Below are 18,010 nucleotides of genomic sequence, written 5' to 3' on the forward strand. Positions count from 1 at the left end.
TTGATATGCTTAAAGCCATATTCAGTTTATTTCTGTTTTTCCTAGGATTAAGCTCTATAATAGAAAGCCTATTTATTGTCTCTTTTTTCCCCATCTAGCATCTATATTTCCTTTCCTATTGTATAATTCTAATAAAATAAATGCCAGTGTTTAGTGCCAGTTTATGTCTTTTTTATAAAAAGCATAACTGGATGCATGTAAGTATGCCCACAATCTGCATATAATTAGACTATGCATAAAGTACACAGAAGCTGCCCACATTTCCTCCTCCACACTTTTCCTATTGTCCTTTTTGTGTACCTCAATTTTGCCAATGCACATTGGGGCTCCCTTTTTCTTTTTTTGTTTTAACACAGAAGTCATCAACTTCATATACAGTATATCTTTATTTTTCCTTACTGCTGGGACATTGGACATTATTGGCAATCTGGTTCAACGTGGAGTTTTATGAGAGTGAGGAGAGGGGCGTCTTTTGAAGTTTACATTGAGGTGCTTTCTTCCACTGTGAGGCGGGTAGGTTAGAAGGGAGGGAGAAGCAGGAAGCCTTCCTAAAGTGAAGAAGATCTTTATACACATAATACCATGTTTCTTTAACTATAGTTTTTGGAATTATTTCCAGAAAAACATTTTATTTTATTTATTAAATATATTTGACTCATCATCTTACAGCATTAAAATTATAAATTGCAAGAATTACCACCTTTCCCTTTAGTAATGAGAATGTTTTAATTTTTACTGTTTAGGCAATTGTTCTTTGTTTTCGATTACACTTTACAAAAGATAATATCACCAATAATACTGCAGCAGCCACAGTCCGGCAGGTAGTTACCGTTGTTTTTGAAAGAGTGGTTGCAGAGGATGAACGCTATAAAGGTTCGTATATCTTGTAATATAGTAGATATTTTGTCTTAAGGGTATGCTTTTCTTTGAAATCAAATTATTACAACTCCAGTAAAGGTAGTGATATAGAAGATTATCTAGGACAGTGATGGCGAACCTATGGCACGCATACCACAGTTGGTACATGGAGCTATATCTGCCGACACATGAGCCATTGCCCTAGCTCACCTCTAGTACGCATTGCCCCTACTCTTCCCACCCTCCGCAAGATGTTGAAGACTTATCTATTATTATTATTTATTATCTATGTCGCCAGGCATGGGGGGAATAACTGTCTCTCCCCCCCACCACCTTTTTTCCTGACTGTAATACATGAGAATGGTGTGATTGTACAGTAATGATTGTTTTTAATATCTATGGGTTTTAAATTTCATTTTTAATTTTTATTTGATTTGTACTCTGTATATTGTATTGTTGTTGTTGTGAGCTGCCCCGAGTCTTTGGAGGGGGGCGGCATACAAATTTAAATAATAATAATAATAATAATAATAATAATAATAATAATGTGCATGCCAGCCAGTTGATTTTCAGCTCGTGCGGAGGCTCTGTGAGGATGGTTTCAAACTCCAGACAGTCAGGCGAGGGGGGCAGGAGAAGTCTCTAGAGCCTGGGGAGGGTAAAAAATCAGGAAATGGGCCATTTCCAGCCTTCAGAGGGCCTCTGCGGGGGCTGAGGAGGCGGTTTTCGCCCTCCCTGGGGAATAAATTATGGGTGTGGGCACTTGCATGTGTTGATAGCACATGCGCACACACTTTCATCACCTGAGGGAAAAGAGGTTCGCCATCATAGAACGAGGATCAGTAGTCTTTAGATCAGATAGAAGTGCATCCAGCCTGTTTTCTTAGCTTACAAAAATAAAGATCATTTAATTTTTGCATACATGCACACTGCACATACATTTGCACTTATATAGTTAATTCACTGCTTAGCAATTTTCATATATACCCTTTATTTTGTGATTAGTTGGAGGATTCATTTCTTGATTACTGATTTTTGCTAGATATGTATACTTTTTTCTACTAGCAGGAGAACAAAACAACTATAAGAAGAATAATATAGACCACAAATCTTGTTGCAAAACATTTAAGTCATTGAATCAATGTAGGGAGAAAGAATGCAGTATTGTTTAGTTTTGATAATCCAAGTATTCACTTAATATTTTCTGAATTTGGTCTATATTTAATATAGGTTTTAGTGAAGAACCAGTAGGAAATCAAGGAAATAGTAACAGAAGATCTGTAAGCACCTTGAAACCATGTGCTAAAGATGCATATATGCTTTTTCAGGTATTGATACTTCATTTTTTTTAAAAATATGTTTTTCCTTGACTATTGCCTGTCCATGTATATTGGTCTCTCTTGTGAGTGCTTCTTGTCTACCTCACGTCATATCAGATTCTGAGGATGATGAGCCAGGCCGCTCCGGATACCGTGGGCCAGGGGGTTGCTAGCTGATGTGGAAAGTGAAAGTGACTTGAGTGAACCCAAAGAACCACTAGAGGGGGGAGTGTGGGAGAGGGGGAGTGGTCCCAGTCAGTGGATGAAGCAGACATTGGAGTGAATAGTCAGTGGATAGACCCTCAATATAGAAGATTGCTGAGGAGGCAACAGGAGTTGCATAGTAAAAGGTATTAGCTTACAGCCTTAGCCTCTTTGAGGTGTGATGTCACTTCCAGGCAGTATAAAAGCAAAGGATTTGGGGTAAATGGGTGTGGGGTTTCAAAGCTGTTCAATGGAAGAGGTTTTAGAGTGTGTGTGTGCTTGAAATAGACTTCAAAACCATGATTTCTGCTTCAATGAAGGACATTATCTACTGGATGATTTTTGGGATTTTGGTGAGCTGATTCATATTCTTCAATGATAAATGGACTTAGTGGAGAATATGTTTAATTTTTGAGTCACTTAGAAAGATGTGGGTCCTGCAGGTAATTGAGGTGCACCTGACTACTAAAATATAAACTGCAATCTGCTCAGTTTCACCAGCTGGATTGGTTGGATCCCTTTTTTGACCACCGATGCTACCTGAGGCTGTCCTCTCGCAATAAAAACAGCCTTCATGCCATCCCTTCCGCCCCACTTTTTCCTCATTCAGTCAGTTAAGAAGCAGGTGGGGGTCGCCATTTCTTCCCGGCCAGCGCTTGCATCAACTGTGGGGAAGGCTATTTTCATTACGAGAGGACGGTCCCATGGAAGGGTCGTTGTTTTTTCCATGCCAGCCCTTAGATCAACTGTGGGGAAAATGTACAGAGGAGAGCCGAGAGGAGGGTAGGAGAGAAGGGGAAGGAAAGGAGCCTCCCCCGGTTCCCTAACGGCATTCAGGAAGCCCCCACATGCTACCCAAAAAAAGAGCCAGCCACACTGCCCAAGTAGAGAGCGTTCTGGATTCCTCCCTTTGCGGAGTGAACTCCTCACGTGGACCCTTCTGCCATCCCTCACAACTTTTCCGCTCTCTTCTTCTTTCTCAGCGGTTGGGAGGGAGGCATCAGGAAGAGTCCGCGGAGATGGAAGGTGGGAGAAATTAAAACCAGCTGTTTTGGGCACTTTGAAGGGACTCCTCCAGAGGAAGCGGGTGCCAGGCACGGAGTGAGAGCCAGGGAGCCTTGTCTGAGGCCAAAGCGCCTGATTCCCCTTTGCTGCCACCGCTGAAATCACTTTCAAGGAAGGTGGAAACCCCGCCAGCTGACAAGCTGCCAGGCAGCTTCCCGCGCATGACAATCCACCCACAAGGCTCCCTTTGGGCAGCCTCCACTGTCTCCCTCCCCTCCTCCACCCGCCCCCGAACAAGGATCTGAATGCCGGCAGTAATAAGTTGACACCCAAGGGGGGCGTTTGCCCAGGTTTGCCTGGTGCACCAGTTGCGGCCCTATCTGGACCGGGACTCACTGCTCACAGTCACTCATGCCCTCATCACCTCGAGGTTCGACTACTGTAATGCTCTCTACATGGGGCTACCTTTGAAAAGTGTTCGGAAACTTCAGATCGTGCAGAATGTAGCTGCGAGAGCAATCATGGGCTTTCCAAGATATGCCCATGTTACACCAACACTCCGCAGTCTGCATTGGTTTCCGATCAATTTCCGGGCACAATTCAAAGTGTTGGTTATGACCTATAAAGCCCTTCATGGCATCGGACCAGAATACCTCCGGGACTGCCTTCTGCCGCACGAATCCCAGCAACCGGTTAGGTCCCACAGAGTTGGCCTTCTCCGGGTCCCGTCGACTAAACAATGTCGTTTGGGGGGACCCAGGAGAAGAGCCTTCTCTGTGGCGGCCCCGACCCTCTGGAACCAGCTCCCCCCGGAGATTAGAACTGCCCCCACCCTCCTTGCCTTTTGTAAAGTTTTTAAGACCCATCTTTGCCATCAGGCATGGGGGAACTGACACATCTCCCCCGGGCCTATACAGTTTATACATGGAATGTTTGTGTGTGTGTTTGCTTTTAATAATGGGGTTTTTAGTGTTTTTTAAATTATTAGATTTGTTCTTACATTTTTCTTGTTATTGTTGTGAGCCGCCCCGAGTCTGCGGAGAGGGGCGGCATACAAATAAAATAAAATAAAATAAAATAAAATAAAATAAAATAAATAAATAAGGCAAAAAGGGTGAGTTTTGGGATTGCACACATTATTCGCTTGTACATTGATTCCTATGGGAAAAAATTGCTTCTTCTTACGAACTTTTCTACTTACAAACCTGGTCATGGAACGAATTATGTTGGAAAGAAGAGGTACTTAGGTCTGGTAAAAGTTATTTTTCAATTCCATGAAAATATTGATAGCTGTTATATTCCTTTATTTCCTTACCAATGAAAATAAATTCTCTATGCTTATCATTTTCTGGTACAAACTTTTCTTGGGGCATACATTTCCTCTGTCCATTACTCATATCCCAATATAATTATAATACTGTATTTATCGAAGTAACTCTAGAGAATGGAAGGGATTTTTTTTCTCCTCTAGAAGAAAGATACTGGATGAGAAAATTTAATTAACCCTTTAGCCCCAAATCATCATCCCTAGATTGTAGGATTGCAGTATCAGTTAAGATAAACAGACTTGCTATTTGTTTAAATTTGAGGATGTATTCATTATATTCAGGAAATGCGCCAGCTTTAAAGATACTTGTCAAATTGAAAAGGTTTTATAAAAGCAATTTAACATGCTAAAAATTGGATATACAGTATAAACAAAAAGTCTTAATGAACAGACAGAATGTTCTTTCTGCACCAACTCAGAAAGCTCAAACTGCCCATGTTGCTGCTGATACAGTTCCATTTCTCTAGAGAAATTGTTGAGTCTGTCATCTGCAAGTTTATAACTGTCTGGTTTGGTTCTGCAACCCAACAAGACAGACACAGACTTCAAAGGATAATTAGATTTGCAGAAAAGACAAAACATCACTATAGAGCACTGCACACCAGAACAACTAGGCACAAGAACAGTTTTTTCCTGAATGCCATCACTCTGCTAAACAAATAATTCCCTCAACACTGTCATATTATTTATTAAGTCTGCACTACTATTAATTTTCTCATTGTTCCTATCACCCATCTCCTCTCACTTATGACTCTATGACTGTAATTTTGTTGTTTGTATCCTTATATTTACTGTTTCCTATTTATGCCCTACAACTATCATTAAGTATTGTACCTTATTCCTGACAAATGTATCTTTTCTTTTATGTACACTGAGAGCATATGCACCAAGACAAATTCCTTGTGTGTCCAATCATACTTGGCCAATAAAAAATTCTGTTCTATTCTATTCTATGCAAAAGAAACAAATCAATAGCTTATCTCATTACAGCAAAAAAATACAATTGAATAAAGGCAATTTTATTGCATTTAAAATGGAATAGTTTTTAGTCATTTTGGTGCTATTGACATCTTTAGGTTGAGATAACTGCTCACTTATTTTACCTGATTTGAGGGAAGCTAATTTATGACATTTGAATTGGCAACCAATTATTAACCCATGGCTTTCAGTTGTTATTTACAAGGTAATTATAAAATATGAAAGACAGATTATATGTTTTATAATCAGCATGAAATATGTTATAGAATTATCCACAGGCTCAGGATTATTATTACAGATGCCTTAATAAGTTTATTAGCAAGTAAATTTGTTTAGTCTATCAAGCCACCATCTTGTCTTGCCATTCTGTTGGAAGGGGATGGCATGCTTTGGATACTTTCATTTTACTTGGATACTTGGGAATTAGGGAGGGAGATTGTCTTTGGAGTTAAGGCAGATTACCTCTCAGCCAGTTTCAACTGAGAGTGACCTGTTATCTGCCTAGCACCTCATTAAAAACATCCTCTGGGCATTATATTGGCTACAGTGGTGGTCTGGTCCAGGCGTTGGGTTTGGGGAAACAAAAGAATTGATTTATGGTTTGTGTTGGATCTTCAGGTTCCGCATGACTTTACTGCAGCCACTGTCAATAAAAAATATTTTGATTCAATTCAATAGATTCAAGAGTCTTACTGTCCCAAAGGACCAATTGGGGCAGGTCCTTACACAGTCATTCTTTCCTCTTTAAAAGTAGAACTTTATAGTTTTTCCAGATTGATTGCAGTAACAAAGATACAGGCAGGGCCGCCGATAGACCGGTACTACTGGGAGTCCCGTGACGGGCCCGGGCAAATTGAACAATTAGGGGGCCCGGGCCCGCAGCTCCTTGCACATGCGCAGACTGTACCCTCCCTCTTTTGCCGGCTGCCTGCCTCACCTCAGCAAAGTAAAAGGACCGGGCTTTTACTTTGCTGAGGTGACCGTGAGGCAGGCAGCCCGCAAAAGAGGGAGGGTACAGTCTGCGCATGTGCAAGGAGCTGCGGGCCCGGGCCCCCTAATTGTTCAATTTGCCCGGGCCTTTAAGGCCCGGCCAAATTGAACAATTAGGGGAGCCCGCCCCTGCCGGCTGGCCTCCTGGCGCCAAGTCCTTGCACATGCAGACTGTACCCTCCCTCTTTTGCCGGCTGCCTACAATCCTGCCTGGGCAGCCGCGTCTCTCACAACAGCCTTGGGTTCCAAAGGCGGCGGCGGCTGCCTTTTGAGCTAAACCTCTCAGCCCTCCATGCCCATCGCAGATTCCGCCTCCTCCCGCTGCTGCTCTGCTGTCACCGCAGCCGCTTGCGGGGCGCGAGGGAGGGCTGGCCTTGCCCGCCGCTCTCGAAGGAACAGATAGCCGAGCAGGATGGTGCGCCGGGCGCGGCGGCTCTTCTGAACGATGGAAGGCGTCCTGTACAAGTGGACGAATTTCCTCAAAGGTATATTATATATACACCTACGGAGGTTCTTTGAATCATTCAGGTCGGGGTTTTTTGTGTCCTGAAGGCGCTCTTTTTGCTTTCTCCCTACTACGGAAACTGGGTTTTTGCCTTTCAAGACGCTTCTCTTCTCCTCCCAGAAGCTTCTTCTGCTGGGGCTTGAGCTGAAGAAGCCTTCTTGGAGGAGAAGCAAAACATCTTCAAAGGGGGGGGGAACCACAGGAAGGCCGGTTAATTGCCTCTTGTGTGGTGGTTGTGGTGGGGAAGAAAGCACCTTTGGGACTACCTCACAGGTAAGCTTACAGGTAAGGAGGAGGGAAGGAATGCAGGGAGCGAGCTCCCTGTCCGCTGACCTTTTAAGAGACACAAGGTGCGGCCTCCCCCGAAAAGGGATGGCAGCAGCCTCTGGATGAGGAAAAGAGCCACCAGGAGTTGCCTGGTCAAAGTCTTGTAGGAAGAGGCAGGGTAACTGGCTGACCAGTACAGGGAGAGGAGAACTGCAGTGATTCACTTAACAACTGTGGCAAGAAAGTGAGGCAAAACTCATTTAACAATTTTTTCACTTAGCAACAAAAAATTTGGGCTCAGTTGAGGTTGTAGATGGTGGACTACTTGTAGAAGAAATTTTTTAAACTTTCAACCCTGATTCTTTCAAAAGAAAATCTATTTCATTTTACTCTCTTATTATCATCCCTATTTTACTTTCGGTTTTTACTCTCTTATTATCTTTTTTGCTCTCTTATTATCATCCGTAGATGATAGTGATTAGGTCTTTCAGGATGGAAAAGTAACCAAAAGGGTATTTAAAATTGTCCTGTAATTGATCTCATCATTATTAGGTGTATCAGTAAGTAGGATCCACTTCAGGAAAGTTTGTACGTTTTAAGATGAGTCATTTTGATGGTACTTCATGAATTTCAAGCTTCTGTTTGCCTCATCACATAACCTGAATTATCCTCAGGATAACTCATAAGAATCTTAAGGTTTATATAGAAATGTAATATTGCTGCTTATTAGACATGATAGTTTCTTGAAATAGTTTGGAATTTGGGGCATTTGATTAGACATCTATTGATTGAGGTTGTTATTTAGAATTTAATTATAATTTATAGGCCACTTGATTCCCCATACCTTTGGGAGATTTATAATTAAAAATAAGAAGGGAAAATACCAGATTTGAATCTTCAGATCTTTGTTGTTGCTTACTATTTGAAAGAGATACTTTACTCTGCATCTTGTCAATACTGTAATCTATAAAAGAGTAGAATTAGACTGGAATTAAAGACATGCCCACACACATTCTGGAAGAGGTCAAGTTGTTTCCATAATTTTACTAAGAAAACTATGTAATTTACTCCATGAAGTCTTTAAAGTTGGATTTGAAAACCCCCCAATATTTTTTTATTTTATGGAGTCACCTGGGGGCAAAGGATAACATTCTCTTTAGGGTTTAGCAAAGCCTCATTTGCATCCAGAACCAGAAAGCTTTGCTGATTGGTGCAATTACAGCCGTAAATTACCGTACTTGATCAGGGTTTTGGCTTGACAACTGGGCCACTGCCTTTGGTTGATACTGTTGTCCCTTTCTTGTTTTGCTCTGTGCAAGTCAATATATGGAAATTGTTAAATTGTGCTTGATATGGATGATAGTTTGGTATTTATATAGTTCAAACTTTTACTTTTGCTTTCTTATGATTCTTTTTGTCCCTTAAACCAGAGGTCCCCAACCTTTTTTGCACCAGGGACCGGCTTTAAGCTAGACCAGTTTTCCATGGCCCGGTGGGGGGGGGGGGGGAGTTAGCTGTCAGCGGCGCCGTAAAAGGGGCGATCAAGAGAGGAATGGGTGAATGAATGGACGGAGGGTGGGAAGGAAGGAAGGAAAGAGGGAAGGGACAGGAACAAAAGAAGGGTGCAAAGGAAGCAAGGAAAGGTGTGAAAGGGGAGAGTAAGAGAGGAAGGAGTGAAAGAAGGGAATGAGGGAGGAAAGAAGGGAGGAAGGAAAAGGAAAGCAAGAAATGGAGGGAGGAAAGGAAGGAAAGAAAGAAAGAAAGAAAGGGAGAAGGGACAGGAACAGAGGAAGGAAGCAAGGAAACTTATGAAAGGGGAGAGTAAGGGAAGAAGGTAGGAAGGAGAAAGAAAAGAAGAAATAGAGGAAGGGAAGGTAAAAGAGAGAAAGAAAAAGAGCAAGAAAGAAAGCAAGAAAGAGAAAGAAAGAAAGAAAGGCAACTTCAAAGAAAGGCTCACTGAGCATCTCTCACTCTCTCTCTCTTTCTATCCCTCTTTCTTTCTTTCTCTTCCTTTCTCTCTCTCCTCTTCCTTTATCTCCCCTCTCTCTCCCTCTCTCTTTCTCTCCCCCCTCTCTCCCCCTTTCCCTCTCTCCCTCTCTTGCTATCTCTCCCCCCTCTCCCTCTCTCTTTCTCCCTCTCCCTCTCTTTCTCTCTCTCCCCCCTCTCTCTTTCTCTCTCTCTCCCCCTCTTTCTCTCTCTTCTTCTCACTTTCTCTCTCTTGTTTTCTTTCTGTCTCTTTTGCTTTCTCTCTCTCTCACTCTTTCTTGTTTTCTTTCTCACGCTCTTTCTCTCTCTTGTTCTCTCTCTTGCTATCTCTTTCTCTCCCCCCCCTTTCTCACTCTCTCTTTCTCACTTTCTCTCTATCTTGCTGTCTGTTGCTCTCACTCACTCTCGTTCTCTCTCCGTTCTTCTCAGCGATGACGCGCGCACGCCCTGCCCGCCTCACCTTTGCGAGAGCACTTTCGCCCCGGGCTCTCAGCAAGGGGGTTTGCAGGAGAGGCGGGGCCGGCGAAGGTGATATTGAATGTCGGGGGAGAACGGGCGGTTGCGCGCGCTCCCTATCCCCCTGCTAGCCCACTCGGAATATTCAAAATAAGAAAAGCCTTCGCCGGCAAAGGTTTTTCTTATTTTGAATATTCCGAGTGGGCTAGCAGGGAGATAGGGAGCGTGCGCAACCGCCCGTTCTCCCCCGACATTCAATATCACCTTCGCCGGCCTCCGCTGAGGAAAGCCTTTGCCGGCATTTCCTCTCGGCGTCAAGGAGGCGCAGCGGCGGGCGGAGAGAGGGAAGGGGGGGCAGCGGCGTCCCTCCTGGCCTTGGTGGGCCGCCCAACCCTCCCCACCTCCTGCAAACGCGGCGGGCGGCGGGGGGAGAGCGAGGAGCCGGTTCCGGCGGGCGCGGGGCTTGGCTGGCTGGCGGGGGGAGCGCCGCTGGTGGTGCGGAAAGGCCGAGGGGGCCCTGGCGCCGCGGACCGGCTGAAAAGCCCCAACGGCCCGGTCCCGGTCCGCGGACCGGCGGTTGGGGACCTCTGCCTTAAACGATAGCCAGAACAGATGTGGCAGAGGCAGAAATAATTGCAGGGCATCAAAACGTCTTTGCTTCAGCTCCTAGTAAGTCCCAGTTGTAGAGTCTTCTCCAGGGCCAGCTTGGTTCTATGTAGTGTAAGATATGAAATGCATGGGGTTCTTTTTAAAACGTTAGGTATTTCAAATATTACTTTGTAATTTGAAACAGTAAAGGATGTGTGTGTGTTTATATTTAAAACAAGTCCTTTATTGTATTTCAAGGTTGGGCATCAATTATATCTGCTTTTTAGAACGTTTCATATAAATTTTTAATGGTGTTTTCAGTAAATATTTAAATGGGGCATGTTGGTACAATATAACATATATAGTCTGTATATACTGTAGAGCCGGGGTGGCACAGCAGGTAGAGTGCTGTACTCAGGCCACTAAAGCTGACTGTAGATCTGTAGGTCAGCGGTTCAAATCTCATCACCGGCTCAAGGTTGACTCAGCCTTCCATAGTTCCGAGGTGGGCAAAGTGAGGACCCGGATTGTGGGGGCAATACACTGGCTCTGTTAAAAAGTGCTGTTGCTAACATGTTGTAAGCCGCCCTGAGTCTAAGGAGAAGGGCGGCATAAAAATTGAATAAATAAATAAATAAATAAATAAATAAATTCCATGCATCCATAAACAGGAGGAAAAATGACAGTAATATTTATGGGCAATTAAATATCTTTATTGAAAATTTGGTAGACATTTATTGTTAGTCTACATAGAGATAAGGGTATAAGAGTAGGGCTAGAAAGGGGCCATGAGCTTCTTGATTTAAAACCTAGGCTCTTTTTCCTGGGCCAGATTATATCTGACCATAGGCTATCAAATGCAAGAGTCCTAGTCTTGTCTACTGAGATCATGTTGCTTTGCAGGAAGTATCTGAAGAAGCAATCCAGAATTCATCCAGAAAGGTATTCCATCCCTTGCTTAAGACTCTAGATCTAGGACAGGTGTCAGCAATCTGCAGTTCCAGAGCCGCATGGGGCTCTTTGGGTCCTCTGCTCTGGCTCCCTGTTGGATAATCCTACCACTGGTTGACCCCACCCTTCGCCCTCCCCTCTTAGTCACTCTTCGCCTGGCCTGAGAAGATAAAGTCAACGGTGGGGGATGGAGAAGCAGCCAGGGCAAGGACAGAGAGATACAGAGAGGGAGGGGGACAGAGATAGAGATGTCAAAAGGGTTTTGTGGTTCCTGATGATTTTTAACAACCAGTTCTCTGCCGTAATGACCAGCTGGGTAGGTGTGGCTTGGGGGTCATGTGACTGGTGGAAGTGAGTGATGTATTGGCTATGCCCATCCAGGTGGACTAGTGGAATGTACGGTAAGTAAAGCTGGACATTCTAAAATGTCAGAACCTTTTAATATGATTTCTTTAAAAGCAACTGCTTTGATCTGATTTGCTTCAGTTGGGATTAAAAGGTGCTGAGTGGATTGTGGGGGTTGTCACAATCTAAGTTCTGTCCCTTTTGTATATGTATGCAGCATTGACACATAGCAAAAGAGTTAACCTGCACCATCATCTTGTAGATTTTAACCTCATCCCCAACACACATATACTCTGTAGATGTTGCAAGTTAAAAATATAATTTTTTTCAAAGGTTTTCTTGAACTCTATTTTATTAATGGAAAGGGCAGGCTGGACAAATGATGCAATTTAAGAGTTTACCCAGAGCCTGGAGAATATGGATCTGAATGAGAGTATGGATCTGGATGGAAAGAAACTGGCTACATGAGACATGAGACATGAGTGTCTCTGAGTTTTGGGACTCTCAGATCGGAAGAATTACTGTATTGCATTTTTGACAATGTTACTGTATTGTATTTTTGACAATATGGAGATCTTCCTACACTTGGGATTCCTGCTTAAAAGAGTAGATAGCAGCCGAAATATTTGTATATGTTTACAGTTCACTGTGCTTTCCTTTATGATGTCATATTTGCACTATAGTAATAAACATACTTGACCAAAAGATTTAACAAAATGACTCATATTATTTGTCAAACAAGTGTACCTTGTTGTAGTGGCAGGGTTTAATTTTTTTTTGTGAAAGGTAAATTTAATACATAATTGGTATGTCGCAAAATAAAGTAGTTTTAAAATGGCGGGGGGGGCAGACACTTAGGCTGTATGGGGCCCCAAAATTCCTGATGGCGGCCCTGGATACAGGATAATTGTTTGTTTGTTATTTGTTTTAGGATCTTTGTCAACTAGTTAATGCTGATGCCCCTTACTGGCTTGTAGGTATGACAGAAATGACTCGAACCTTTGGTTTGGAGCTACTTGAATCAGTTCTCAATGATTTCCCACAAGTATTTTTACAGGTGACTTTTTTAATTTATTAATTGTAGATAGAAGCTGATAGGATTTCTGTCATGTAAGTTTAACTAACTATATTTAGACTTAGAAATAGGAGTAGGCTGGAAAAAATATTAAGTTGTTAAAAAGTATCTGTTAACATTCAAGTATTGGCAGTCTTAATCATGTTTAGATAACCTAGTAGGATCAAACAAAATTAAACAGTTATAACCAGGAGTGGGTTCCTCCCAGTTTGCCCGAACCAGTAGTGACCCGCTGATGACATCACAATGATGTCACTGAACCATATTGGTCGGTGCTGGTCCATGGGCGCTGCTATCTTTTTTTAAAAAAAAATTCCCTTCTGAGCATACACAAAAGCTAAGTTCCGGCACTGTGCATGCAGTTGCCATCTTTTTACCACCTTAGTTTTTGTTTCAATTTTATTTTATATTTTTATTTTGGGGGAGATTTTTCATTATTGCGCATGCATGCGTGCCCACATAGCGCAGGAGGGAGCAAACCGGCACCTGGTTGTAACTTAATATATTATTTGATTTCATTTTTCCCCATTTTTCTCTATAACATTTTTATGAACTCAAAGTTGATTAGATAAGATTATATGTATTTTTTTATATCTATGCATCTGAAACATATGTATTTATGGCTGTTTTAGAATGTTAATATCAACATAGCATTCTAAAGATTACTAGCCGGTTTTTTCCTACTAAAATGTACGATGTTAATGTTCGTTTTACTTTCAGCATCAAGAATTTAGTTTCCTCCTGAAAGAAAGAGTTTGTCCACTAGTGATTAAGCTCTTCTCACCAAATATCAAATTCAGACAAGGCTCTGGTACTTCATCTTCACCTGCACCAATGGAAAAGCCTTATTTTCCTATTTGTATGCGCCTTTTGAGAGTTGTTTCTGTATTAATCAAACAGTTCTATACTTTGTTGGTAAGAATGCAATTTTAATATTATTGTTCAAACAATGTGTCTTAGATATTTTGAGCACCAAAATGAGATATATGCCATTTCTGTTCTATATAACATGTTTCCCTAAAAATAAAACCTCCCCAAAAATAAGACCTAGCATGCATGCACTAAAATAAGACCACCTCTGAAAACAAGACCTAGTGAAGGGGTGGGCATGGCCAGTACAGGAGGCAGCCCTTCCCTTCATTGGTCATCTCATGGCTGTTCAGTCCCCTGTGGCCCGCAGATCCAGCTCATCCAGCAAAGGGTGAGAGTTTTGTCTATCCATGTGCCTGGAGATGCTAGCCCCAGCCCTGCGCATGACGCCAGGCAACCTTGCAGCTAAAGGTCCCTCTGTTCCGCAGCTCACCTTGTGGCTAAGGAGCAGATGGTGACCATAGCTTCTCAAAACATTTCTTATCATTGACTAAACAATGCGTCGCTCCACTGTCAACAACCCACAAACCATCTTTACCATTCCTGGTTTGTACCTTTCTGGTAGTCACTGAGACCTCACCAGGTTTCTTCTTCTGTTGACAAAACCTTGCGATATGGCCTTTTTGTCTACATATGTAGCAAGTCCTAACAGAAATGTTTTTAGCCACAAAAGTCTTTTGCTGAGGCTTTTCTTCTTTGAACTGCAAACGGTCTCTATGAAGATTCTCCCAACAAACGCCCTGAAACCTCAGGCACAATAAGTTAATCTTTGGACAATTGTAGATGTGCTCCGATACTGTCTTGCACATATCTCCGTCGCAAAATGTCCCAACCCTTGGCAGCTGAGCTCTCATCATGAATGTGAGTTAAATAAGTATTATTTACATATAAACAAAATATAAACAATCCAGAATAAGCACGAAGCAAATACAGAATAATACGCACTGAGCAATTACAAGATTAGCACAAAGCAAAACACAATATAGATAATAAGCACAAAGCTAAAATAAAATATAGATAATAAGCACGAAGCTTATACAAGAAGATAATAAGCACGAAGCTTATACAATATAGATAAAAGCACAAAGCTTATACAAGCACGGAGCTTAACACACAACTCCCCCTTCTCTGGGCAAAAGTAAAGGAAGTGACTGAGCAAAATAATGAGCTTTTATAGCTTCAATGAGGATGTGACAAAACAGACTTGAATATTAACTCTTCAAGTACAAGTTAACCCTTTAAGTGCACATTAACCCTTTAAGTACAAGTTTGGTACAAGTGTACAAGATGCAGTTTACAATGGCAATCCCTAACAACCATGTACCCTGTACTAACAGTTTGAAAGGGTTTCCTCTGCACTGTTTCTCTTCTGTGCTATACCTGCTTGCCCACCTACTGAAGCTGAGCCTTCCAGACACCATCTGCCCTAAACCAAGCAATGGAGAGCCTTTGGGACCACTCCAAGTTGCAGCAGCTGTGGCAGGATGAGCCTGACAAAAAATCATTTCTGGTGGAGTTTAGGGGAGAGAAAGAAAGACTTCTGGGTTCTGTTGCTCCATCACATTTCTCACTGTTGTATACAGGCAGACATGTTTATGGGACTACTGTAAACAAAAAGCTCTCATGAGAAGTTGGAATTAATTGACTGAGCTTTTTTTACTGTAGTCCCACTAACTTGTTTTCTGCACACAATGGCAAGAAAGGCGACGGAGCTGGAAATCAAGTACCGGCAGGCAAAGAAATGCTTGGAGGAGGCAAGAGCACTTGGGTGGTGATGGGTAGGACAAGCTTTTCTGCCCAGAAAATTCTTGTTTTTGACTGCTGACGCTGAAAGGCAGAGAAAAAGCTACCGGGAAGAAGCCAGTCAGTCTGGGAATTAGGAAAACACTTTCTTCCCTCCTACCCCTCTCCACCTACTACCTCCCTCAATAAAGGGCGGGTGGCTTAGTGAGGGACAGGAAGCCCTGCCATGCCCGGTGGGGGGGGGGGCAGAAGAGATGGCATGACTTTCAATTCTCCCTGTCCCATCCCTTGATAAAGGGAGCAAGTGGCTAAGCGAGGGGCAGGACACCAACTGTGCTGTTATGATGAAGCTCATGGCGGTGCTGCTGTTCATGTGTGCAACAGCACAACAAGCCTTGCAGAATCCTGCTCTAAGCAATGACAAGTCTCACAAAGACTAATTTCTGGTTAAGTTCGGGGGAGAAAAAGAAAAACTTCTGCTGCTTTCCTTGCATGCAGCCAAAAGCAGAATCAGAATCCTCCAAGAGGCAGCTGTGGCAAGACAACACCAGCCAGGTGCTTGTCAGCAGCCCACTCTCCTCACCAGGTCTAGCCACAAGTGGCAACAGTGACAGGACATCCTGTCACAGTGGCATGGCCAGGCCAACCGCATAGTACAGAGTTTTGGGAAGCATGGCTAGAAGCAGGTGCATGGCCAGAGGGGTGAACAGCTGAAGAGCAGCTATGTTGGATAATTGGATAACAGAGTCGACTGACAACGAGTCAGTCGAGGTGACTGGGGCCCGTACTTGTCCATCTGTCTGGGAAGAGTTTGATCTGGTGACACCTGATGAAGTGGACAGGGCCATTGGAGCTGTGAGTTCCGCCATCTGTTTGCTGGATTCATGTCCCTCCTGGTTGGTCTCGGCCAGCAGGGAGGTGACACGGAGCTGGGTCCAGAAGATTGTCAACGGTTCTTTGGGGAGGGGGTCCTTTCCAGATCCCTACAAGGAGGCACTTGTTTGCCCCCTCTTCAAGAAGCCTTTGCTGGACCCAGCCATTCTCAACAACTATTGTCCAGTCTCCAACCTTCCCTTTATGGGGAAGGTTGTTGAGAAGGTGGTGGCGCTCCATCTCCAGCGGTCCTTGGAAGAAGCCGATTATCTTGGCCCTCAACAGTCAGGATTCAGGCCCGGTTACAGCACGGAAACTGTTTTGGTCGCATCGATGGATCATGTCTGGCGGGCCTGGGACAGGGATTTATCCTCTGTCCTGGTGCTTCTTGACCTCTCAGCGGCTTTCGATACCATCGACCATGGTATCCTTCTGTGCCGGCTGGAGGGGTTGGGAATGGGAGACACTGTTCTTCAGTGGTTCTCCTACCTCTCCAGTCGGTCGCAGTCAGTGTTAGTGGGGGGTCAGAGATTGACCTCTAGGTTGCTCCCTTGTGGGGCACCTCATGGGTCGGTCCTCTCCCCCCTGCTATTTAATATCTACATGAAACCGCTGGGTGAGATCATCCAAGGGCATGGGGTAAGGTATCATTAGTACGCTGATGATACCCAGCTTTACATCTCCACCCCATGTCCAGTCAGCGAAGCAATGGAAGTGATGTGCCGGTGCCTGGAGCTGTTGGGGTCTGGATGGGTGTCAACAGACTCAAACTTAACCCTGATAAGAAGGAGTGGCTGTGGATTTTGCCTCCCAAGGACAATTCCATCTGTCCATTACCCTGGGAGGGGGAGAATCACTAACCCCCTCAGAGAGGGTTCGCAACTTGGGCGTCCTTGATCCACAGCTCACATTAGAGAAACATCTTTCAGCTGTGGCGAGGGAGGCGTTTGCCCAGGTTCGCCTGGTGCACCAGTTGCGGCCAAATTTGGACCGGGAGTCACTGCTCACAGTCACTCATGCCCTCATCACCTCGAGGCTCGACTACTGTAACGCTCTCTACGTGGGGCTACCTCTGAAAAGTGTTCGGAAACTCCAGATCGTGCAGAATGCAGCTGTGAGAGCAATCATGGGCTTCCCTAAATATGCCCATGTTACACCAACACTCCACAGTCTGCATTGATTGCTGATCAGTTTCCGGTCACAATTCAAAGTGTTGGTAATGACCTATAAAGCCCTTCATGGCATCGGACCAGAATATCTCCGGGACCTCCTTCTGCTGCACGAATCCCAGCGACCAGTTAGGTCCCACAGAGTTGGCATTCTCTGGGTCCCATCGACTAAACAATGTTGTTTGGCGGGACCCAGGGGAAGAGCCTTCTCTGGCAGCCCCAACCCTCTGAAACCAACTCCCACCAGAATTGCCCCCACCCTCCTCGCCTTTCATAAGCTTCTTAAAACCCACCTCTGTCGTCAGGCATGGGGGAATTGAGATATTTCCTTCCCCCTAGGCTTGTACAATTTATGCATGGTATGTTTGTGTGTATGTTCAGTTTTTTAAATAAGGGTCTTAAGTATTAGATTTGTTATATGTTGTTTCATTATTGTTGTTAGCTGCCCCGAGTCTACGGAGAGGGGCGGCATACAAATAAAATAAACAAACAAACAAACAA

The 18,010-nt window shown here is 43.8% G+C and overlaps 1 protein-coding gene across 6 annotated transcripts in view; it reads left to right on the forward strand.

Moving 5' to 3' along the window:
• Positions 1-18,010, forward strand: part of MON2 (MON2 homolog, regulator of endosome-to-Golgi trafficking) — a 331,402-nt gene that overhangs the window by 59,581 nt on the left and 253,811 nt on the right. For all 6 annotated transcript variants that reach the window (XM_070755596.1, XM_070755593.1, XM_070755594.1 and 3 more), the window contains 4 exons: positions 744-873; positions 2,089-2,186; positions 12,711-12,836; positions 13,575-13,769. In XM_070755596.1, coding sequence (XP_070611697.1) covers positions 744-873; positions 2,089-2,186; positions 12,711-12,836; positions 13,575-13,769 — 549 coding nt within the window. The remainder of the gene's footprint in view (positions 1-743; positions 874-2,088; positions 2,187-12,710; positions 12,837-13,574; positions 13,770-18,010) is intronic.

This window comes from Erythrolamprus reginae, chromosome 6 (genome assembly GCF_031021105.1).
Source record: "Erythrolamprus reginae isolate rEryReg1 chromosome 6, rEryReg1.hap1, whole genome shotgun sequence".
NCBI lineage: Eukaryota > Metazoa > Chordata > Lepidosauria > Squamata > Dipsadidae > Erythrolamprus > Erythrolamprus reginae.